General features: G+C 35.2%; 1 protein-coding gene across 6 annotated transcripts in view; it reads right to left on the bottom strand.

The window, feature by feature from the left end:
* The window catches only part of PDS5B (PDS5 cohesin associated factor B), a 200,465-nt gene that overhangs the window by 112,190 nt on the left and 61,339 nt on the right, over positions 1 to 26,936 (bottom strand). For all 6 annotated transcript variants that reach the window (XM_081214717.1, XM_081214719.1, XM_081214722.1 and 3 more), the window contains exons 2-6: positions 11,195 to 11,321; positions 7,984 to 8,187; positions 4,927 to 5,013; positions 4,721 to 4,818; positions 3,181 to 3,307 (exon numbers count right to left, since the gene is read on the bottom strand). In XM_081214717.1, the coding sequence (XP_081070843.1) occupies positions 3,181 to 3,307; positions 4,721 to 4,818; positions 4,927 to 5,013; positions 7,984 to 8,187; positions 11,195 to 11,302 (624 nt within the window). In that variant the 5' untranslated portion in view covers positions 11,303 to 11,321. The remainder of the gene's footprint in view (positions 1 to 3,180; positions 3,308 to 4,720; positions 4,819 to 4,926; positions 5,014 to 7,983; positions 8,188 to 11,194; positions 11,322 to 26,936) is intronic.

Genomic DNA, 26,936 nt, shown 5'->3' with positions numbered 1-26,936 from the left:
TTCATTCTAAAACTATATATTAATACCATCTCCCTTTTTCTGATTCAAACTGCCAAGGGCATGCCTATTTAATATACTTTTCGAATTACCAACTTTAGGTTTTTCTGAAATGTCACTGTGTTTTCTATTTCATTCATTTCTGTTCTTCATGGTTTACTTTCTTGTACAGACTATATATTCTAATGATACTTTTATAATTTCTTGAACTGGACACTTTAACTATAAAGTTAGATTAAAACATTTAAGTTGAATCCCACAGGTTTTAATATGTATCATTTTAATTATCATTTCTAAATTTCTTATAACTGCCATCATGATTTACTCTTTTGACAGATTAATTATGAGTGCTAGAGGCTTGTTAGTTTTGTGTTTTAAAATCCTCAAGAACTGTTGGTCTATTTGACTTATAATCAAATGGAAATGTATTAAAATGGCCCACCAAATTGTGAGTTTGTTTCTCCTTATAATTCTTTCAATGTATGCTTTATATATTTTGAGCCTATGTGAATACAAGTTTAGGCATCTTCCTGAGAACTAAAACTTATCATTGTATAACTCCCTTCTTTACCTGGTAAAGACTATAACATCGAAAATCAATACAAGTTACTTCAGTTTTCCTTCAGTTAGTATGTGTCTGGCATGGCAAATCTTTTTTCCATCCTTTTAGTGACAACCTTTTTGTGACAGTATTTTTGTTATCTCTTATTAACAATGACCAGTGGATTATTTTTAATCTAATCTGACAACCTGAAGTAGTAAATTTGGGCCATTTACATTTATTGTAATTCTTCCTTGTATTGTAATCCTTAAAATTTTAACATGAATACTTCATTTAAAGTTCAAAATAGGGCTTCCCTGATGGCATAGCAGTTAATAACCCACCTGTCGGGGACTTGCTTGGTGGCGCAGTGGTTAAGAATCCGCCTGCCAATGCAGGGGACATGGGTTCGAGCCCTGGTCTGGGAAGCTCCCACATGCCACGGAGCAACTAAGCCCATGTGTCACAACTACTGAGCCTGCGCTCTAGAGCCCGTGAGCCACAACTACTGAGCCCGCATGCTACAACTACTGAAGACCGCGCACCTAGAGCCCATGCTCTGCAACAAGAGAAGCCACCACAATGAGAAGCCCACGCACTGCAATGAAGAGTAGCCCCCATTCACTGCAACTAGAGAAAGGCTGCACACAGCAATGAAGACCCAATGCAGCCAAAAATAAATTAATTAATTTTAAAAAAATAATAAAGTTCAAAGTAAATCAATAGCTCTATACTCCTGATCATCAGCAAGATCATATCACTCCTTGACTCTATTAGGCCATATAATCTTACATGTTATTTTTATCCAGTGGTTTAGGACCATTTTGTTAAAATCCCTTTAATTAATCATTATAATTATTATTGCTACTGTTTTTGTTTTATATGTCAGTTCTTACTTAGAGCATTTCATTGTTCACCAATACTTCTTACATTTCACTTCTTTCAAGTTCAATTTCCATTATTCTAAAGTACTCAAATAGTAGTTCTTTCAGGAAGGATCTATTGACAAGTTGTATATTTAATGTCTTAATTTCACTCAAATTGGATAGCAACTGTGTGCATGCATATACAGTTATTTTATCTCAGTACTTTGGAAATATAGGTCCATTATGTTCTGGCATCTATCCTTGCTACTGAGAAGTCAGCAATCAGTTTAATGTTTATTCCTTGTTAAGGGCTATGTCTTTTCCCTCTGGATGCTTTATAGATTATTTCTATTTTGTCATTCTACAAATTCTCCAGGATACGCCTACACCGGGATTTATTTTTATTTTTTCTGTTCATGACACTTCTGTTACCTAACTCATAAATTTACGCTTTTCATCAGTTCTAGAAAATTTTAAGCAAATATCTACTTGAATATCATCTCTTCTCCATTCTTACTCGGTGTTCTGCATCACTTTTAAATATACTGGACCTTTTCATTCTATCGTTTATGTTTTCCTTAACTTTATCTCACTGTATCTGTACAATTTCCTCAGATCTCCTAGTTCTCTAAATGTCTTTTATAATCCAAAAAATATTTTGATTTCTATGAACATTTTTCATTTCTACGTTTTTTTCCTAACTGTACCTTCTTCTCCTTTCATACGTCTAGCTATCATACTTTTTAACTCTTATGCTTCTAGAGATTAAAACATAAAATTGTTATCTTTAATCCTTTTAAAGGTATTTAATATTTTTATCTAATAAATATATTATCTGAATTTTTACTTAGTGTCTGATTTTCAGTATTGATGGACTTCTTAAAAGTTTGGAAATTTTACATTATGAGGTCATTTTTAATGAAGCATTATTTCTGTGAATGCTGTGTAGCTATAAATTTAAGTTATATCTTTCCAGAAAGGTCTTAATTTTGCAGAGACCTTTATACTGGTGAATCACAGAACCATACTTCCAACTGCTTACTAAAGTGTTACTCATTTTCAAAGAATGAAACACACAAAAACACACACAACACACACACAACTTGATTAATATCACCCAGGCAAGAAATACTTGTGTCATCACTATATCCTTTTCTCCAAGTTAGCAAAAACTTCCCCTTTTTTTTTTTTTTTTTTTGCGGTACGCGGGCCTCTCACTGTTGTGGCCTCTCCTGCTGCAGAGCACAGGCTCTGGACGCGCAGGCTGAGCGGCCATGGCTCACGGGCCTAGCCGCTCTGCGGCATGTGGGATCTTCCCAGACCGGGGCACGAACCCGTGTCCCCTGCATCAGCAGGCGGACTCTCAACCACTGTGCCACCAGGGAAGCCCAAGACTTCCCTTTTAATTTCACCCCTCCCCGCCATCTACACTATCACTGTCTTTTACCTAAGGCCTATTTGGTTATGTATCTCCCAACATATAAAGTTATATAATAGCATCAAAGTAGCTATTAATGTGTTCCTTGAAACATAATCCTATACAAAACTGAGTTATTACAGATATTTTATCACATGTACTAAATCTGTTATCTCTTCATTTAATTAGTGACTAATAAGTGTATCATGTTTTGTTAAACACAAGTGATGTTCATTAATATTAATCAATAAAAGTCTCCAAAACTATAAAGCAGGATAAATTGCATTTTAAACATAAGCAAATTCTGGACCCTAATATTAAGAGGCTTTTGATATATTTCAATATATATTGTTACTTACCTTATGGGCAGGTACCAGATTTACCAAAACTGTATCCAAAAGCTCCTGAGATACTGTATCACCTTCACAAATAATAGAACTCATGAGATCCACCATATGCATATGAACTTTCTGATTGTGGCCATTGCTGAAATTCAAAATTGATATTTCATTTAAAGTATATCTGAAATTTATAAGATTTAATCATAACATAGAACATTGCACTGTATTTTAAAATGATACTCGGGCATTAATTAAATCAAATTCTACATATTCATTTAAAGCTTCCCTCTCTTCCAAATCTTACAACATCATCCAAAATATTTTTTAAATTACATTTCCAGGATTACTTTTTCCTAATTTTTACCAGTCTCACAATCAAAAGTAATTAAATCAAATGTAACTTTAGTTTTGCCTTAAATTCAGAAAATCAAACTACTTTGCGGAGGCTAATTCTAGTAAATTTAAGGAATACACAAAGAACTCAACTATTCACATGAATTAAGGAGTCAGTAGTATGTGATTTAAATAAAAGAAAATAACAAAATCCAAAAAATATTTTTATATTGGCTATAGATTACCTTATGCCACTCTTATATTATTCTCTACAGTACAGAATTAAATTGTATTCATTGTCAAAACATCTATAAAAATCATGTTAATGAGTTCTTAAGTTATAACTCTTATTAGCCTTCCAATATTCATCATAGTAAACACAGTTTATGCAGATTCACCTGTAAGTTAAAAATTCTTTTTTTTTAAATAGATCTTTATTGGAGTATAATTGCTTCACGATACTGTGTTAGTTTCTGTTGTACAACAGAGCGAATCAGCCATATGCATATACATGTCCCCATATCCCCTCCCTCTTGAGCCTCCCTCCCATCCTCCCTATCCCACCCCTCTAGGTCATCACAAAGCACCGAGCTGATCTCCCTGTGCTATGCGGCTGCTTCCTACTAGCTGTCTATTTTACATTTGGTAGTGTCTATATGTCGATGCTACTCTCATTTCGCCCCAGCTTCGTCCTCCCACACCTGTCCTCAAGTCCATTTTCTATGTCTACCTCTTTAATCCTGCCCTGCAGCTAGGTTCAGCAGTACCATTTATATTTATTTATTTTAGATTCCATATATATGTGTTAGCATACAGTATTTGTTTTTCTCTTTCTGACCTACTTCACTCTGTATGACAGACTCTAGGTCCATTCCCCTCACTACAAATAATTCAACTTCATTTCTTTTTTTTTTAAGTGGTTTTTTTTTTATTAGTTTCTGCTTTATAACAAACTGAATCAGTCATACATATACATCTGTTCCCACATCCCTTCCCTCTTGCGTCTCCCTCCCTCCCACCCTCCCTATCCCACCCCTCCAGGCGGTCACAAAGCACGGAGCTGATCTCCCTGTGCTATGCGGCTGCTTCCCACTATCTATCTACCTTACGTTTGGTACAGTATATATGTCCATGCCTCTCTTTCGCTGTAAGTTAAAAATTAACCTGTAAGTTAAAAATTCTTTACATTTAAAAAAAGATTATATCCTTTGTAAAGTAAACTTACTTTATAACTGAAAATAATGTTCTGTATAATTGGGTAAAAATTTCATTGCTGTCTTCCAACTCAAAGCATATGTTATATGACTTGACCCAAGCAATGTTCTAAAAATAAGACATAAAAAAGGAAAAGGGTAAAATTTTAATCAGTAAAAATATACAAGCACAAAACTCAGTTTAAAATGTCATCTCAAGATAGAATATATTGCTTACCTCAAGTAAATAAAAATACCTATTGAACTGTGGGCTCTTTGTATCCTCTAGCCCCTTCAACTGCCTTGTTATAAACATAAATATATCCTTTAAAAAAAAAAAGACAGTTTTGTTTAGATTATGAAAATATCCACTAAATTCCTAAAGATAATTCAGCACTCATGTGTATCTATCATGATAAATTGTAAAGAACCAGTTTAAAAAAATTCTACTTGGCTGGAATTTTTTAAATGTGCATCATCATGAAAACACCAAATATCTTACTGCCCTTTAAAGGAAAATGGTAAATCATTTACTATGATCTTGAAGTAGAGAAAGAAAAACACCTTACTGTAGGTTAAAAAAAACAGACCTGAAAATGGAGTAAACTAAAATTTATGCTGTCATTAAAACAAACAGCTTGCAATGACTGAGAGCTGAACTGATCAGGTTTGCTGGAACAGCACTATATATGGTAATTATATAGCAGGAACATGGTTTAGGAAACTTGAAATTCCAAAGTAAAATCACCAAGTGAGAAGACAATAGATTGCAGAAGCTCCGAAATTTTAAAAAGACCCACAGAAGTTAACTCGTCAAGCTTCCTACCTTGTCATTGTAACTACTTGTTTTTCCCTACCATTTATCAATCAATCCCCATCTCTTGCTTTTGGTTTTTTACTGCACACCCCTTTATACCTGGGTAAAGATAAGTTCAATATCACTTTGAGTCAAATTTTTATGACAATAGTTTTTGAAAAATTTGGAAAAGGTTAAAATTATTAAAGCTAATTCTACAAAGGAAGCATGCTAATCAATCAAAAAGAAAAAAGAAAAAAATGTTTCCCTTACAAGTAAAATGATAAACAAGCATTTCTTAAAAGGGAAGAAACAGATTATGCAGATTACTGAGTAGCTTTTCAAGAAAAATACTATCACAAGTACATCCTTCAAAAATGGTTACTTTAAAAAAAGAAACAGTTACTTTGTTAGTAGTACTGTATAAAATATGTCCTACATGAAGGAACCCTTTCTGGTTTGACTAAGAGAGAACAACTGCTGTACTGACTCTACCTGGAGATGGAAAGACAATATTCATTGATCATCTCTCTAACAAGCACTGACCTAAACATGAAGCTGGGTATATAAAAAGGGTTTTCTGATGACAATAACTGACAGTAGAAAGGTAAGGATCAAAGTGTCACAATTTTCTATTATTACTACTGTAGACAAAGAAAAATACAAACTTGATACTAACCAAAATAGAGTGAAAACTATTCTATAAGTATTCAGAAACACCCTCAAATAATTTTTAATACTACCCCAATAAAAGGAAAAAGTGGCATTTAAAGTATGAGCCAAAAAAATTGACCAGAGGGAGAAAGCGGGTGGGGGGAAGAGGGGTGGGGGGATGAATTGGAAAATTGAGATTGACATATATACATTGATATGTATAAAATGGTAACTAATGAGAATCTGCTGTATACAAATAAATAAATTAAATTAAATTAAAAAAAAAACTGACCAGAAAAAATAAAATACTTAAAAATTTTAGGTTAGATTCTAAAAACTCTAATTTAATCATATCTCTTCAATATTCTTCTCAAAAACTGTCCTATTATTTTTTTTTTGTCCTATTATTAATAGAAAAGATTTGTAGCTATTCTTTTGGGAGGAAATTACCCCAAAGCCTTGAGACAGATCACTGATAATGCAAACTGAGAAATCCACAAGAGAGGTAGAAGAAATCATGTAGCAGCACTCTTAAGTTAGACTTCCCTCTTCATGAGAATGCCAACAAAACACCTAGTGAGGAAGAGCCACAGCCCACAGTCAACCAAATACTATTACTCCTTAAACCAATTAAGTACCTCAAATTAAAGGTTCACAATTAGAAATCAAGATATACACCTGGGTACACAACGCCACAGGCCAGCTCATATTATCTACTTTAACTCTCTAACCATTCTCAAACCTTACAATTCAATTTTACTTTTAAATGACAAATATTATCCCCTACCTCCCCCATCCTAAGATATATGAAACAAGCACGTCCACAGCAGTTTTGGGCATTCCTTACTGGAATCTTGGCTGACTTGATCAAATGAGCAGGTTCCTCACTCCAGTTTTTAAGAAGCAACTCCCTAAGTTCAAGAACCAAGTCTGGGTTGTTTTTCACCAAGGTAAACCCAGTTCCTGACATATAACTAACATCAATATTTGTTAAATGAAATAAACCTAAATTGCCTTTTGTTCCATACTGGGTAATCTTCCTAAGGACTCATTTCCCAACCAACAGTTTCCACAATTATCTTTAATTATTCTTTGCTTTTCTAATTTTCTTCTAACTTGCCTCATTCAATAAATTTTTGCACAGCTCTACTTATTTTCATGCTTTCTACCCACTGGATTAATCATGCTATTCTTCTTTTCTCATCTTTTAAAAATTATTTCATTCACATGCCTTTACTTACAACTACAATAACCAAGTACTAAGTGTGCTTTCTACCTTTCATTAAAATTTTGTTAATTGTATTTTCTTCAAAACAATTCACATCACACCTTACATTAAGTGAATTAGGATTCATATTATTATAAATTCAGACTTACACTAGATACTGTGTTTTAAATAATGAACATGGTCTTCAATATGAATTTTTAAAAAGGAAAAGCAAGTGTCCCCAACTGATAGTGAAATACCACTAATGATGACATAATATAAAAAGTATAGGGAATTCCCTAGCAGGCCAGTGGTTAAGAACTGTGGCTGAGGTTCAGTCCCTGGTCAGGGAACTCAGATCCCATAAGCTGTGTGGCATGGCCAAAAAAAAAAAAAAAAAGTATAGAAAACACTTTACTAATCAACTTCTTATTCTGAAGATCAGAAATTGTTTTACAAAATTAAATACCAATGGGGGGAGGAAATTCTACAGAAAACAGAAGTACAATAGTTTAACAAAACACTGCTGCAGCTAATGTCAAAGAATCTAAAGAAATAATCTAAATACTTTAATTCCCATTTTAGTCAGAAAGATAAAGTATCAGTCAATCTTGGCAGTTCTTTTAATCAGTACTTGCCTTTAATTTATCAGGGGATGTGTAAGGAGCTTCAGGAGCATAAATCCTAAAAATATCAGCAAGGCAGCAGGCTACCAGTAATCGAACATCTTTATCAGGATGCTTGAGGAAAAAATCTGAAGCAAGATGTAAAGCTAGGTTTAAATAGAGCTCCTTTTCTTCTTCAGAGTCCTGGTCCATATCCATGAAAGTTTTCACAACCATCTATATAAAAACAAAATAATCAAATAATGAAATCCTCCATGTAAAAATATATTCATTTGAAATAAAAACCATATTAATTACAAAGGTTAACTTCCAATAAATACACTTTCATGTTTCCCCTAAAAGTATCTGAGAGAACAAGACCTTTCTGAACTATAGGGTAAATACAACTTTTCTTTAAAAGACTAAATAAAATACTTTTCATTTACCCATCACACCTGCTAACCAGATTTTAAACGTTTAAAAGTAGCTTAACATAGTACTTCTAGTCTCACTTTTACAACACTGAGCTAAAAAAGAATATATAAACAGATTCAAGAAGGGATGACAAAGATGAATCCCTGAACATTAAAGAGCTACCAACTACTGTAACATCCAATTAAATATTTCTTGTACCATAGTTAAAGAGAATATGACATGGACAATTCATTAGTAGGACTCAATGGCATGTATGGAGTGAGCAGAAGAAAGCAAACATTTACATAAAAGAAGTGGGATGGAAACAATAATGGTGAAAAATCATATAGTTTGAATTCTGTAAAGAGCTTTCTCTAATATTAGTATCAGCAGTCACAAGGAAGCCTCAGTCTGTACTATTCCTACTTCACACAAGACTTGACAAAATTGCTGAACTCGTCAGGGACATTTAAACACAACTCTAATACAAAGGTGACCACCTGGCATCCACTAGGTGGCGCTACAAATACTAATCAACAAGTAGGGCTGGACTTGGTCTTTGAGACATAACTGCATGGATTTCCACTCTGCTGTAGAGTTAGACTTCTGAGTAATGAATTGTCCAATGTATTACTGAATTCTCAGAGCAGCTGTGGGTAACAGTGTTCCTCACAGAGAAGACCCTCAGTTCTACTACACCAGGGGCCAGAACCATCAGTAGACTAATCTTTCCAGTCTGACACTACAATTAGTTTAAGGGTACAATGTCCAGGGCTACTCTCCTAACTTTTTAATTTTATTACTTTTAAGATATATGCTTTGATGGCTTTGATGTATTATGAAAAAAGACAAAAAAAGAGCTATATGCAAGGAACTCTTTCTTTCCCTGGAATCGCTTCACAAGAGTGAGAGATTCAATATATTTTGAATAAAATGTTATAAGAAATTCTAGAAATTACATAAACAATGACACTTTACATATTAACAAGTTTTTATAACTTATAAAAACTTATACCTGTACTTGTACATATCAAAAATTACCATCATTCCACATTAAATCCTTCCTATATTTCTCCAAGACGGTTGCTAAAAACAGTGGTAAGTGTAAATCAGGAAAAAAAAAAAGAAGAAGAAAAGTAACCAGATTACTGCTGAGCAGAAATGTCTACAAAATAATGAAAGCTTACTACAAGCACTAAATGTGAGCACTGTGGAAATCATTCCACCAAAACTATCAATAAAGTTTATTCAAGGGCTAGATAATGGGAATTCCTCAATACTGTGACCAACGCAAATGGTGTTATAAAACTCACGAATAACTCATATATGAGTCCTCTAAATTAAAAAAGATGTCTGAGAAAATAACATCCATAAAAGACACTAAATGCTAAAAGCCTGTAAGTATAGTCTCTGTCTGTGTTTAATGTTAATTTCTTAGCAAACAATAAGGATATCATTGCTGAAATATAAACAAATCTGAGGAAATAAATGTATTCTTTCTCTAAAAACTTAATAGGTCAAGAAAATCTAAATACACAGAAATGAAAAATGTCATATCTAAAGTTTGTAGCTTAACCATTTTTTTTTTTTTTTTGCGGTACGCGGGCCTCTCACTGCTGTGGCCTCTCCCATTGCGGAGCACAGGCTCTGGACGTGCAGGCTCAGCGGCCATGGCTCACGGGTCCAGCCGCTCCACGGCATGTGGGACCTTTCCGGACCAGGGCACGAACCCGTGTCCCCTGCATCGGCAGGCGGACTCTCAACCACTGCACCACCAGGGAAGCCCTGTAGCTTTACCGTTTTTAATAAAATATACACAATTCCCAACTAGATAAAATATCCACATATTGGTAAATTTAATCTGCTCAAAGATGTCTTTTGCTTTGAATAATAAACACCTTATATCTGACATTCTAATACTTTATGCACAGGATATAATACTAAGACTTTATGTGAAACTTATAATAGTATTAGGGTCTTTTTACTCTAATAAATAAACCATGCAACAATAAAGTAGTACTTCAAGGCTCCTGGGCCTTCAATGATTAATTAAGGCAAATCTTTTACACTTGAAATACAGGTAAATATTGATACTACTAATATAACAAGCAACATGTCTAGGTAGATACAACATTGAACTGAAAAAAATGCTCAAAAATAAAGACCATCTGAACTAATCAGCTTAACAATCTTCTTGGCCACTCTGCTCTTTTAACCATTTTAATCACGGAGACTATCACTACCTTGAAGCCAAAGATGAAATATTATTCAAACAAATATGAAGAGAGTCTAACCATACAGTGACTGCCTCACGAATGGAAGTTCACCATCAGTCTTGACTCACTGCTGCACATCAGAAGCAGAGAGCTAAAAGTAAAGCTCTTTAACCTACTTTCAAAATACAAGAAAGTAAAATACAGCCTTACTATTCAGTAGAATTAAAATTTCTTTTCTCAAATTAAAACGGCTGCTTTTATAAAATAAATGAGATATAGGAGAAGGAGACAACTTTCTACAGATAATAATGAGTATAAGCGTATTGTGGATTTGTTCTTTATACCCAAGTATAGACACCCTAGAAAATCTAAGCTTCACCTTTCTAATTGCGCTCCCATTAACAATAGCTAAGGAATCCCTGAAGTTCTTTATCTACTCCACTCTCTTAGCTCCTAATTAGAGCTAATTAGTTTTGGCCATGAGACATTTTCTGCTTTGATTTGCTTGAAGTTGCCCTAACAAGATACAGCTCTATGTGATTTCCACAGGTGTCCTCCCCCAACTCTGCTTATCCTAAACGGATGTCCAAAGGACATAACCCAATTTTACTCACCTTTAACCGTCTCACCATTTCCTCTTTAGATATTTTATCTGAGATTTCCTTGACACCAGGAGGATAGGTAATTTTTCCATCATTGGTCCTTGTCTTTGAATGAGCCATGATGGAAATATCTTTACCCCTAAAACGAGAAAACTATTAGATGCAAACCAAAAAATAAGTATCAACAACATTCATAATAAACATTAAAAGGAACCTCTCCCTACAAAAAATTATAACTACTTCCTAATTTATAATAATTCACTTACCTAATTAATGAAAATCATTTTACTGAATATTTCCCCAATTTTTAAAATTTTATTTTTACTTTCATTTCCATTAGCGGCAAGCTAGGTTATTTGCACTGACCTTCCAACAAAAAAACTGTAAGTGACTTTATTTATTTATTTACTTATTTACATATATATAAAATACACACAGCATTTTAATAGCACCACAAATTACTTGGGCCAAAATCTAAGGGAATTCAGGAACCCAGAGAACTAAATGGAACTTTATATCCACTTACACCCTGAAGGCATCTGCCAACCCTGACAAATCTAGAGTTCAGTTTTGGTGATCTTACGGAAAAAGAAGGACAGAGCTCTGTCAAGGAAGAACATCAGAGACCCTCCTGACATTAATGTAGAATACTACCCCAACCCAAAAAAGATAATACCTGCAAAGGAGAGAATTAAACCAAGTCAACATGTGCCCATGCTGCCATTACCACCCACAAGGGACAGCAGAGAAGGCTGCCTTGGTATTAAGCAGAGCAAAGTAATAGCAGATACAAGGGAGGAACAGCTAATTAGTTTTGGCCATAAGCCTACACATTTGCTGAGGTTCACACTGCCTACGTAGTCCAGAGAACCTCAACACAAGAACTCAGTGACCCCCAACTGGTAGCACCCCCAAGCACCTAATATAAGTACATTCAAGCCCTCCTAAAGGAGGGCACCTTCATGCTACACTTCAAATAATCCCCATATGATGTTTCTAGGACAATAAGCGTTATCAAGTCAAAAATAACGAAGCATCTAAGCAAGCAAGGCACAATGAGCAAGAACTAGCAGAAATACCAGACCCCCCAAAACTTCAAATATTACAATCATCAAATGGATTATAAAACTACTATACAACTGTATAGTAGCCCTTGAACAACATCGGTTTGAACTGCATGGGTCCACTTATACACAGAGCTTTTTCAATAAATACTACAATACTACACAGTCTATGGTTGGTTGAATCGTGGATGTTTGTAACAGTGAATACAAATGGTCAAGTATAAAGTTATACATGGATTTTGAACTGTGGTTGCGGGGCGGGGGTCAGCACTCCTAACCTCCATTGGTTCAAGGGTCAAATGCATTTATAATTTTAAAGAAATAAAAGATAAGTTTAAAAATCTACAAGGAATAAAAAAATTATACAGTAAATTAAAAGATATGAACAAAAAAGACCTGCTAAAAATGAAAAAATACAAAAAATTGAAAGTAAAAACTTAATGGATGAGTTTATTAGCAGATTAAGAAAAGCTATGAGACTTAATGAACTACAAAAGATGTCCAAAGAAATTATCCAAAAATACAGAGCTGAGAAACACAAAAATGCAATACACAAAAGAAAAAGTAAAATAGTTTAACTTATGATTCATGGGAGTACCAGAAGAAGAGGAATAAGGAAGAGGCCTCTAAGAGGTGAATATCATAAATACCAATTCACAAATTCAAGAAGCCAAACAGAATTAAGTTCAAAATAATAATTCCCAAAAAACAAACAAAACCTTATAGCAGACATATTACCTTCAAAGGAACAATATTTAAACTAATAGTGACTTCTCACTAGCAACAATATAAACCAGAAGACAGCAAAATGTCACCTGCAATGTGGTTAAAGAATATAATTGCAAAGCTGAAGTTTACATCCAAGGAATATAAGTTTTAGGAATACAGTGAAATAAGGACAAAGAGCCAGACAAAACTTGAAATGTATAATAAGTTACTATATATAGTACTTAGAACAATATTTAACATATATCAGTATATTATAATATGGTATATATGGTATACATGATCACATTAAAAGATCAAGATTTTTAAACTTCAATATAGAGCTTACAAAAAAATTTTAAAATAATGATACGAGATACTGAAAGTAAAAGGATGGAAAAAAGGATGCAAACACTAAACAAAATAAAGCACTTAAGCTAAACATAAATTAACAAGCATAAATAAGTAGGCCCCAAGATACACTCCTTGGTATTTACTCAACAGAAACACATACCTGTGTCCACTACAAGACATAAAAATGTTCATAGCAATACCATTCATACTAGTCAAAACAGAAAACAAAAATACCTATCAACAGTGGAATGAAGATATATTGTAGTATAGTCATACAATGAAATACAACACAGTTATGAGAGTGAATAAGCTACTGCTTCACACAATATGGATTAACATTACAAAGAAAGTTAGGTGAAAGAAGCCAGATATAAAACACTATACATAAAATATGACTACATTTCCAGAAGAATTCAAAAATAAGGAAACCTAGCCGATGATGTTAAAAGTCAGAATAGTGAATTCCTTTGGTGGGAGATGTAACTGAAAGAGGAGTAAGAGAATATTTCTTGGGTACAAGTAATGTTCTACTTATATATCTGGATGTGGGCCACACTATTGTTTTCACTTTGTATAAAGTTACAGAGCTAGCCATTTATAACTTTTACACTTTTCTGAATTATGCTATACTTCAACAACAAAAAAGAAAATCTCCAAACATTTAAAAATTTAAAGTGCTTTCTAAGAATCAATGAATCAGGGGTAAAGAAAAAAAAAAAGCATAAGATCAACAAAGTAAAAAAATCACAGGCCCGTCTTACAATTTTGGACATAAAAACATTTAAAAATTTAGACAAACTGGAGAAAATCTATACCTTACCAAAATTTACTCAAGAAGAAAAAATGCCACTAAGAAAGAAAATCAATAATCAATAAATCTTTCCACAAGGACAAATACCCAAGGCTACATGACTTTACTAATGAGTTCTACCAAATAACTGAGGAAGAAATAATTCCAATGTCATATAAGTATTTCCAAGGACTAGAAAACAAGGGAATCCTTCCCAACTAATTTTATGTAACTAACTAGCATAACCATGATACTAAAACCCAATGAAAAACATAAGAGAAAGGAAAACAAATCACAGACCAATCTTTTCTGTGTTTACAGATACAGTATTTTTAAATAAAATATGGAGAAACCAAATGTAGCTACCTATAAAAGACTGGGTTTAATCCAAGGAATGCAACGTTGAATTCACCATATTAACAGATTAAAAAAGAAAAACCATGTGATAATGTCAAAAACGAAGAGACAATGATAAAAATTCAACATCAATTCTTGACTATAGAACAAAATAGAAGAAAAAGCTCAACAAACTAAAATTTATATGAAAGTTTCCTTTATCTGAGAAATGTAGGGTGCTATAAACACCCTACAGCATAAATCACATTTATTGATGACCTTTTGAAAGTGTTTTACTTGTTTTCAGGACCCGTAAAAACATATCTGCTATCATGACTTCTATTTCACACTGTAATAGAGATGCTAGTCAACACAGGAAGAAAAAGGTATCAAGTATAAAGATACAAAGTAAGGAACAAAACAGTCATTACTTGCAGATTACATGATTATGTACTCAGAAACTCCGAAGATTTATAGATAAAACATCAGAATTAATAAAATTGAGTTTAACAAGGTTGTAGAGTAGAAAAATCAATATGCAAACGTCAATGACCTATAGCTAACAAAATACTTCACGACAAAAGACTGAATAATTCCTCTCAAAATCAGAAACAAGACAAGGATGTCTGCTGTCACCACTCTTATTCAACATAATACTGGAAGCCCTAGCCAGCACAACATGGCAAGGAAAAGAAAATAAAGGCATACAGATTGTAAAGGGAGAACTAAAATCATCCTTACTTCCAAATGACGTGACTGTCTATACAGACGATTCCAGGGGAATCTTAAAAAACAAACACTAGTTCATCAAGATTACAGGATATATTGGACTTCCCTGGCGGCACAGTGGTTAAGAATCCACCTGTCAATGCAGGGGACACGGGTTCAAGCCCTGGTCTGGGAAGATCCCACATGTTGCAGAGTAACTAAGCCCGTGCGCCACAACTACTGAGCCTGCGCTCTAGAGCCTGCAAGCCACAACTACTGAGCCCATGCGCCACAACTACTGAAGCCCGCGCACCTAGAGCCTGTGCTCTGCAACAAGAGAAGCCACCACAATGAGAAGCCCACGCATCGCAACAAAGAGTAGCCCCCGCTCGCTGCAACTAGAGAAAGCCCATGCACAGCAATGAAGACCCAACACAGTCAAAAATAAATAAATAAAATTTTAAGAAAAGATTACAGGATATAAAGATCAACATAAAAAATCAATTTTATTTCTATATACTCCCAAGAAACAGAAACCAAAGTTAAAAGCACAATACTACTTTCAATCACTACCCCCCCCATTAATAAAACGTTTTAGTGCAAACCTAACAAAACATATACAGGACTGGTATGCTGAAAATTACAAACCACTGATGAAAAAAAACCACAGAAGATCTAAATCAATGGGGATATATACTACGTTCATGGACTGAAAGACTCAAGATTCTTCCCCAGATTGATCTATAGATTTAGGGATTCTAACAACATCCCAGCAAGATTTTTCATAGAGACAAGCTTATTCTAAAGTTTACCTAGAAAGACAAAGGAACCAGAAGAGGTGAGCTAATTTTAAAATGAAGTGGGAGGAACTCATTCCACCAAACTTTAAAATTTCCTATATAGCCAGAGTAAACAAGACAATGTGAATTTGGCAGAAGAACAGACACACAGATCAATGGAACAGAACAGACAACCCAGAAAGAGATCCACACAAGCACGTCCAACTGATTTTTTTTTACAAAGATGCAAAAACAACTGAATGGAGCAATAATAGACTTTTCCACATACAATGCTGGAGCAACTGAATGTAAAGACTAAAAAAACAAAATAAAAAAACGACCTAAATACCTCATACTTTTTTTTTTTTTTGGCAGTACGTGGGCCTCTCACTGTTGTGGCCTCTCCCGTTGCGGAGCACAGGCTCCGGATGTGCAGGCTCAGTGGCCATGGCTCATGGGCCCAGCCGCTCCGTGGCATGTGGGATCTTCCCGGACTGGGGCACAAACCCGCGTTCCCTGCATCAGCAGGTGGACTCTCAACCACTGCACCACCAGGGAAGTCCCCTCATACTTTTATACAAAAATTTTAAATAGATCATGAACTTAAATATAAACTGTAAAGCAAACAAAAAAACTTTTAGAAAAAAAAACAGAGAAGAAAATCTTCAGTACTGAAGCCAGGCAAAGAGTTTTTAGAAATGACACCAAAAGCAAGATCCATAAAATTAAAAATTGATATATTGGACTTCAAAAATTAAAATCTTTTACTCTGTGAAAAACCGTTGAGAATGAAAAGATAAACTACGGAATGGGAAAAAATATTGAAAATACATATATGACAAAGGACTTATATCTAGAACTCTCAAAAGGATACTATAAAAAACCAAACAACCCAATTACAGGATGGGCAAAAGACATGAACGGACATCTGAATAGGATATACAGATAGCAAATAAGCACATGAAAAGATATTCAACATCATTAATCATTAGGGAAATGCAAATTAAAACCACAATGAAATATCATTATATACTATTAGAATGGCTAAAATTAAAAATAGTGATAATATCAAACATAGGCAAGGAAGCAAAGAAAATGGATCTATCACACATTGCTGGTAGAAATGTAAAATAGTACAGCCATACTTAAAAACAGTCTGGCAGTTTTTCATAAAACTAAACATGTATTTACCATACAAACCAGAAAATGTACTCTTGGGCATTTATACCAGAGAAATGAAAGCTTCTATTCAAACAAATCTGTACAAGAATGTTTATAGCAGCTTTGCTCATATACCTTAAAACTAGAAGTAATCAAAATGCCCATCAATGGGTGAATGGTTAAACAAACTGATAGATCTGCATAATGAAATACTACTTGGCAATAAAAAAAAACTGTTTTATTGATAAATGCAATAACTTATTACTGAAAGAGCCAATCTCAAAAGGTTATATACTGCTATGCTCCCATTTATTTAACATCCTCAAAAATGACAAAACTATGGACATTGAGGATAGATTAGTGGTTGCCAGGGAGCATGGATGAGCATGACAAGTAGCACAAGGGAATTCCTTTACAGTTCTGTATGTTGACTGTAGTGGTGGTGAAATGAATCTATACACGGGATCAAACTACACAGAACTACACATACACATACAGGGAGAGAAATAGCGAGAGCAAGAGCAAGAGCAAGAGCGAGCAAGCATGCAAAAAAGTGAGAAAACTAAGGTCTGGAATCTAATCAACAATACCATGCTAATGTTAATTTCCTAATTTGATATTGTGCTACAAGTTACATAAGATGTCACCACTGGCAGAAGATGGATGAAGGGTTCATGAGACTCTAGGTAGTATTTTTGCAACTTTATGTCCATAATTATTTCAAAATAAAAAGATTTTAAATGCAAAACAATCAATTATATTTATATAATAGCAACCAAAGACTTTAAAAACACTATTCACATTGAAATGCATAAACTACACAGGAATTAATCTAACAAAAGATGTGTTTTACAGAGAAAAATCATAAAGCTTTATTGGTAGAAGTTAAAGAAAATTTAAATAAATAAAGAGATATCTTGTTCACAGAAGTCTCAAATATTATAAAGACAGCAAATCTTCCCACACTGATTATGGAGTCACTACAGTCCCAATCAAGCCCAGGTCTTGATATTTAAAGAAAGATGACAAGTTTAATTTTTTAAACTCGTAAATTTACATGACATGTAAATTCAAAACGCCAAGAATAGCAAGATATTGAATACTTAAGAAAAACATGGACTTTTCTACCAGATATCAAATCCCTTTAGAAAGCTAAAGTAATTTAGATGGTGTGCTATTGGAGCAGAAAAAGATCAATGGGAAATATTAGCCCAGAAACAGACCCACACAACGTGAAATGTAATATATGAATACAGTGGCATGGCACATCAGTGAGAATAGGAGAAAACAAAATTAGTTGCTTAATATTTTAACAATATTAAGTCTTCCAATCCATAAACACTGGATGTCTTTCCATTTATCTGTCTTCTTTTATTTCTTTCACCAATGTACTGTAGTTTCCAGTATGTAAGTCTTTTACCTCCTTGTAATTTCTAAGTAATTTGTTCTTTTTGATGCTATTATGAAGGGACTGCTTTGTAAATTTCTTTTTCATATAGTTCATTGTTAGCACATAGAAATGTAACTGATTTGTTCATTTTGTATCCTGCAACTTTACTGAATTTGTTTATTAGTTCTAAGAGTTGTAATAGGGTCTTTAGAATTTTCTACATATAAGATCATATTATCTGCAAACATTAAATTTTACTTCCTCCTTTCCAACATGCATGCCCTTTATAGTCAGCCCTTCATACACGAGTTCCACATCCTCACAGTCAACCAACCGCAGACTTAAAATATTCCCAAAAACATTCCAGAAAGTTCCAAATGGCAAAATTTGAATTTGCCACATACAGGCAACTATTTATGTTGAATTTATGCTGTATTAGGTATTATAAGTAATCTAGAGATGATTTAAAACATATGGGAAAATCTGGTTATATGCAAATACTACACCATTTTATACAAGGGAATTAAGCATCCTTGGATTTTGGCATCCAAGGGGGATCCTGGAACCAATCCCTGACAGATACCGAGGGATGACTGTATTTCTTTTTCTTGCCTACTTGCTCTGGCTAGGGCTGCTAGTACTATAGTGAACAGAAGTGGCAAGAGTGGATATCCTTGTCCTGTTCCTGATCTAAGAGGAAAAGTTTTCCATTTTTCACCACTGAGAAAAGCAAATCAAAACCACAATGAGGTATCACTTCACACCTGTTAGGATAGCCAAAAAAACCCACGAACAAAAGATAAAAAAAGTTTTGGCAAGGATGTGGAGAAATGGGAACCCTTGTACATTGTTGGTGGGAATGTAAAATGATGCAACCACCATGGAAAAATAGTATGGAGGTTCCTTGAAAACTTAAAAATAGAACTATTATATGATCCACCAATCCTAATCCTGGTTATATATCCAAAAGAATAGAAATCAGGATCTCTAAGAGATAACAGCACACCCATGTTCACTGCAGCATTATTCACAATAGCCAAAATATGGAAACAACCTAAATGTTCAACAGATGAATGAATAAAGAAAAAGTGGTGTATACATACAATAGAATATTATTCAGCCTTTAAAAACAAAGAAAATCCTACTATTTGCAACAACATGGATGGACCTGGAAGACATGCTGAGTGAATTAAGTCAGACACAGGACAAATACTGCATGATTCCATTTACATGAAGTATCTAAAATAGGCAAACTTATACAAGCAGAAAATAGAATAGTGGTTGCCAGGGGATGCGAAGAGGGGGAAATGGGAAGTTGTTATTCAACAGATATAAAGTTACAGTTATGCAAGATGATTCAGATCTAGAGATGTGCTGTACAACACAGCACCTATAGTTAACAAGACGGTATTATGCACTTAAAAATTTGTTAAGAGGGTAGATCTCATGTTAACCAGGACATGGAAGCAAACTAATTGTCCATCGACAGATGAATGGATAAAGAAGATGTGGCACATATATACAATGGAATATTACTCAGCCATAAAAAGAAATGAAATTGAGCTATTTGTAATGAGGTGGATAGACCTAGAGTCTGTCATACAGAGTGAAGTAAGTCAGAAAGAGAAAGACAAATACTGTATGCTAACACATATATATGGAATTTAAGAAAAAAAAATGTCATGAAGAACATAGGGATAAGACAGGAATAAAGACACAGACCTACTAGAGAATGGACTTGAGGATATGGGGAGGGGGAAGGGTAAGCTGTGACAAAGTGAAAGAGCGGCATGGACATATATACACTACCAAACGTAAGGTAGATAGCTAGTGGGAAGCAGCCGCATAGCACAGGGAGATCAGCTCGGTGCTTTGTGACCGCCTGGAGGGGTGGGATAGGGAGGGTGGGAGGGAGACGCAAAAGGGAGGGGATATGGAAACATATGTATATGTATAACTGATTAAATTTGTTATAAAGCAAAAAAAAAAGACTCTAAAAAAAAAAATTTGTTAAGAGGGTAGATCTCATGTTAAGTCTCCTTACCCCTTCCCCACCCCCCAAAAACGGCAAAAGGACACAAGGAAACTTTTAGAAGTGATGGCTGTGTTTATTATCTTGACTGTGGTAACAGTACCATAGGCATATACATATTATGCATACGGCTGTATGTCCAAATTATGTGTATGTCCAAGTTGCATACATTAACTATGTGCAGGTTTTTCTGTGTATCAATTTTACTTCAATAAAGCTGAAGAAAGACGTGAGGGGAAAAAATGAAGAAAGGAGGAGGGGGGAGAGGAGGAAGAAGAAGAAGAAGAAGAAAAGAAAAGAAAGAAATGGCCAGTGGGCAGTTAGATCTCCAGAGAAATGTCTGAGCTAGAGACAGATTTGGAAATCCTCACTGATAGATAAAACCAGGGGCACATGACAGCATTCAGGAACGTTTTTATAAAATGACAAGAGTGATAGGCCAAGGAAGAGATGAGAGAAGACCCATCTTTGAAATGGGAAGAGGAAAAAGAGCTTGCAAAACAATCTGAGAATGATCAAAGAGGTGGCGTGAGGACCCAGAAGGAAGCCCTGTCAGAAAGGAAGGAGCGGGGCTTCCCTGGTGGCGCACTGGTTGAGAGTCCGCCTGCCGATGCAGGGGACACAGGTTCGTGCCCCGGTCCGGGAAGATCCCACATGCCGCGGAGCGGCTGGGCCCGTGAGCCATGGCCGCTAAGCCTGAGTGTCCGGAGCCTGTGCTCCACAACGGGAGAGGCCACAGCAGTGAGAGGCCCGCGTACCGCAAAAAAAAAAAAAAAAGAAAAAAGAAAGGAAGGAGCACACCAAGTTTCAAAAAAGGAAGTGGCCAAAAGTACTGGATACTGCAGAGAGCTCAAGATGAAAGCTTAAAAAGAATCCAAAAATAAAAAACAAACAAACAAAAAGAATCCAGTGACAGATTAATTATAAATTGGCATGAGAGATCTTACTGGACTGATAAAAATGTTCTAAAATTCGATTATGGTGATGATTGCACATCTCAGTAAATTTTATGGTATGTAAATTACTCCTCAATAAAGTTGTTTAAAAATTTTTAAGTTCTGAGACACTTTCATATCTCTATGGGAAAAAAATGACATTGTACCCATTATCTCACACCATATACAAAATGAATTCCAGGTCGATTAATGACCTAAATGTTGAAGCAAATGTAAAAGCTTTTAGAATATAATGTAGGAGAACAACTTCATGACCTCAGATTAGGAAAAGCAAGAATCAACCCCGCAGCCGTGTTCCTTCAACCAAAGAAGATATTCAGCAAATGCAACAAATCATTCCACAGGAAGGTAAATATAAACGTGACAGGATTCCCAGTTTTCCACAGAACCTGGAATAGAAGAAAGTCTCTCTGCCTTACCTCAACAGAAGCAAAAGCTGTTCATCTTCCATGACAACAGATATACGACTGTGACCACAGTCCGCAGCTAAATAATGTAGACATGGTGCCTTTGTAGAATACACTGATCCATATAGTCAAAACTTTATCAAGTGCCTATTACTTGCATGACTTCTTAGCAGTGACTAGAGAGCAAAATGAGTTAAGACAGATCTCAAAATCTACAAAGGAAATAGACATCCCCCCTAAATAATTAAATCACAATAAATTCTGAAGTTATCAACAGAAATAAAAAACGAGCTTGGGGAAAAAAAAGATTGAAAGAAAACCCACTTCCATACGTAGATGGGGATGAAATAATAATATACAGAACAAAAAGGACAGAGAAAACAATTTGAATAAATCTCAGAGAAGTTCAGAATTTGTTACTGGTCTAAAACCATGACAGAAGGAAAAAGTGGAAGGAAGTAAAGAGAGCTAAGAAGGAAAAGATAGAGCCAACAGAGAAGCAGGTTACTCAGTTTGTACTTCAGTTTTATAAACAATAGTATTGTAAGCAGAGGTTTGAAATACATCTGTGGATATACACAGGCTGTTTCCTCAGAGTAAGGAGGAAAGAGTAAGTAAGATATACTTACTGGCCTCTCTCTACTAAGCAAACTCCATGTACATTAAATTCTCAAGTCTATGTTTAAACTTCCCCTGACCTCTCCAGGCAGAGCTAGGCTCCTTTCCCTACAGCTAGGCAAACTCAGACCATATCATAATTAGCATTTATCACATCATATTTAGTAAATTTATTTCTATGTCTGTTTCTCCTACTAGACTGTAAGCTCCTTAAGACAGAGAGAGTATATATCATTTTAGGCATCCTTACAGAGCCTAGAACAAAGTAAGTGCTCAGGAAATACTTGCTGAATCAATGACCAGAACTATTTTAAGAGATGGTGGCTCCAATAGGAAGTACAGATTAGACAGAGGAGAAATCAAATACACTAAAACCAGTTAGGAAATTGCTATGAAGTTCCAGGTAAGAACTAATAACGTACAGAGTGCAGGCAATGACTGGAAAATAAGAAAACTGATGCAAAGACCATGAATGATTATTTGAGAGAAGTAGAAGATGATTACAAGCTTCAAAGCCTTTGTTCCTGGAAAGTCAATTACTTAAGTATTTACCGAGATTTTACTTGGTGTGATATAGCACTCTAGGCACTAGGAATACAATGGTAAGCAAAACACATACAATATATGCCCTCATTATAGCACAGGTAGGGAAAACCAGAGAGAGATCAAGCCTTTGGAAAACTTAAGTTTGGAATACAAGGCAACTGGAGATGTAGCACTAAAGTTCTAGAGAAAAGTCAATTACAAGATCAATAAAAAAAAAAAATGTGTAGGGTGAGCTGAGATACCAAGACTGAACTTTGAACTTTGAGAAATATCTATATTGATGGGGGGGAAGGGAATCAGGAAAGAAAAGAGGGTCAAGAAAGACAGAAAAATATTGGGTTTTTTTAAAACTAGAAAAAAAATGAAGATGAAGAGGCGGTATATAGGGCTAGTTACTTTAGAAATACACATCACTGGCACAAAATAACCTCAGCAAATACTCCCTTGGACTTGATAAGTTGATCTCTTTAAGAACTTTCTGGAGAATAACAGGAATGAACACCAAATTATAAGGTAAGAGAAAAAAGGAAAGGAGAAAGAGAGAGAAGAAGGGGAGCAATGCAGAAGAAGAACGGAAGGTTACAGGAAAGAAATAGGATCTTCAATTGTTATCTGAAGTCAAAGGGAAAAGATACATTAATATACAGCTGCTCCTCTGAGGTTAAATAGTGTCAAAGAAATTTTTTGACATTCATCTTTGTGGAATTTCAATAATATATATTATGGTAGAGCAGATAAATTGAAAATGAGAAAATGATAACTTAAAAAATTATTTATATAAAACTGACCTGTGTCAGAATCCATTTATACATAGCATATAAATGTATGTAGTATATATATGTATATATTAATTTCAAATATCATTATATGCATTGTTATAAATATTTATATTTTGGGGTCTGGAATGAATAAGTAAAACACAAAATATTCTAATACTAAACAGTTTACACAACCACTGAATAAGTTCAAAGAAAAGGATCATTAATTAAAAGAAACATCAGTAATTTTAAAAATCATACTAACAATCCTAGAAAGAAAAAAAAAAAACAATGAAATCATCATTCTTCCCTCTGACACTACCAGATGTAAATAAATGTTCACAAGATGAAACTAATCAAGACTGCAGTAAAAATATTTAAGATCCTTTCAATGAATGGAAAAAAAGAACAAAGCATTCACTGGATTAAAGAGCAAGGGTAAGAGCAATAGCAATAGTCATTTTTTAATTGATCTGGGAATAAAGACAGGTATCTGCCATTTTCATGATGATTTTTCTTAAAAATCCAATATGTGACATGTTCAGAGACACAGAAATCAAATCAAGCCAATACTAGAATCTCTACTTGGCCACGTTTATGAAAAGCTGTTTTTCCTCCTGGGACTTTACTGCAGGTTTAAGGTGGAATTAGAAGGAAGGTGGAATTAGAAGGAAAACAAGATTTTGTGAAGAGTCTGACAATTGCAAAAGGCAGGCTTCCCAGAACTGGTACCTCTTATAACCAGCAGATGGTGCCCTCCATAAATACAACGCTTCCAGTACATAGTCATTACATAGTATAAGAAGTTGGGTTTATTCTTGGCCACAGACAACTAAAAAACTAATGAGAGTGTGTTCTAAGAAAAGAGACAAAATAAATTACGTTATTCTCCCCTAAATATATAACCTTAAGACTACATTTACATATTTTCCAACTATTATAACAAAAAGCTTTTTTCCATATAAATGGAAACTCACCATTCAGCTTGAATTATCTTTATTAATTCAAATGAAGTATATTTAATAGTTATTACTATATGTTCTGGTAATACAAAGTAATTTTTAATGCTTTAGGAAGTCCTTTTAGAAAGCAGGCCCATTTTGTTCATATTTTTAGTAATGTTTATTTATAAAAGGTTAAACATATGGTTACTCTCTTGCCTACATTCTTTTTAAGGACCATCAATATTACAGACAGGAGTAGTATTAAACTAACTGGTTCAGACAGAAAAAGAGCCTCAGGCCCTAGAACTCCTCAACTAGCACCAGTTTCTAAGTAATAACACAAAGTGTTGTGTCAAATCCCTTTAAAGTAGTATTTTTATATAAATAATGATAATATCTCTCATTTACTGAAAGATTGGTATTTTGGAGTTAGTAGTCAGCTCAATGTCCCATTCATTGACAGGATAAAATTCTGTACTTTCTCTATGCACATCAAACCCCAAGCACACATTCCTGTACAACCCCCCACTATCAGCAGACTGCCTCTACTTCATTGAGAAGACAGAAGCTCTGTCAAACTGAAACTTCCCCAGTCTCCCATTACTAAATCTACTTGCCTATCTACTACAGTTGCACCTATTCCCTCCTTCCTTTATGTTACCAAAGAGTTTGTAAGCCTCCTCACATCAAAAACTAATCCCTTCACAAGTGCACAGAATCCCATCCTCTACAGGTCTCTCAAAGACTTTCACTTCATTAGTTATCTCCTCTTTCCTCAGCATCAGCATCCTCCTTCCCTCAGTATTCAATATAAGTACTCTGTTCTTGAGTGGACGGAAGCCATTCAGGCAGGAAGGGAGAGAAAGTACAACATGCCTGCTTAGACTACAAATACCTTCCAGCTACCGTCTTCTCTCTCAAATTACCTTCATAGCCAAGCTTCTCAAAAAGTAATCTGCACTTCTTCACTTCCCATTAGCTTTTCATACTAATCCAATCTTGTTTCCAGGATCCTCCATCACCAGCAATAATGCTTTTGCCATAATCAGTGTGACCGACTTCAAAAACGACGCAAGATTTTTCTCTTCCCTGTATCTACACCCTTGCAATGTGATTTTGTGGCTCCTCCCATCAAGAAGAGTGTTTTTCCAGCCCTTGAATCTGAGATGGTCTTATGACTTGCTTTGGTCACTGGGACACTGGCAAGCTTAAAAAGTGCTTGTGCTTTGGAGTTTATTGACTTACTGTTCTTGGAACTCTGCTCCTACCAAGTGCACAAGCACACAAGTTATCCCACTAGAAAATGAGAGGTATAGAGAGAGTCCCCAGTTATCCCAGCCATGATCATCATGAACGAACCCAGCCCCAGACAAACCATCAGGTGACCACAGACCTGTAGATATATGAGCAAGCACAGGTGAATCAGCTAAGGCTAACCCAGATCAGTAGAACTACCCAGCTAAACCAAACTCAAGCTGCCACCCTGTAGAACTGGGAGCTTAATAAATGATGGTTGTTTTAAGCCATTAAGTTTTGGGGTGATTTGTTATGCAGTAATAACCAACTAAAAGTCATCACTGCCCTCCAAGTTGCCAAATCAAACGAACACTTTGCTAATCCTAATTTTATTGATCTGAGCAGTATGACACACAGTTGACAGCAGCTTCCTTCTTGAAACACTCTTTTCCTTTGATTTCTACTACACTTTACCTTTTCCTGATTTTTCTCCTACCTTACTGGCCACTGTCTCCTTTCTTTCTCCTGTATCCAACCTCTACATATTAGCAATTCATCAGAGCTCAATTCTGTCCCCTCGATTCACTTTTTGGTCTATGTGTTTTTCTTCCAAGGCTTAAGCCCTAAGCTTTCTTAAAGCTACTCCAAAGACTTTTTACCCCACCAAGAGCTCTTTTCTGAACTCCAGTCCACATATACAACTGCCAACTTAACATTTCCACTTAGGTATTCTTTTTTTTTCTTTTTTTTTTTTTTTTTTGCGGTAGGCGGGCCTCTCACTGTTGTGGCCTCTCCCCCTGCAGAGCACAGGCTCCGGACGCGCAGGCTCAGCAGCCATGGCTCACGGGCCCAGCCGCTCTGCGGCATGTGGGATCTTCCCAGACCGGGGCACGAACCCGTGTCCCCTGCATCGGCAGGCGGACTCTCAACCACTGCGCCACCAGGGAAGCCCCACTTAGGTATTCTTAAA

Source organism: Mesoplodon bidens, assembly GCF_964165515.1.
Source record: "Mesoplodon bidens genome assembly, chromosome: 17".
Lineage (NCBI taxonomy): Eukaryota > Metazoa > Chordata > Mammalia > Artiodactyla > Ziphiidae > Mesoplodon > Mesoplodon bidens.
This window is presented reverse-complemented; position numbering and strand designations above follow the sequence as displayed.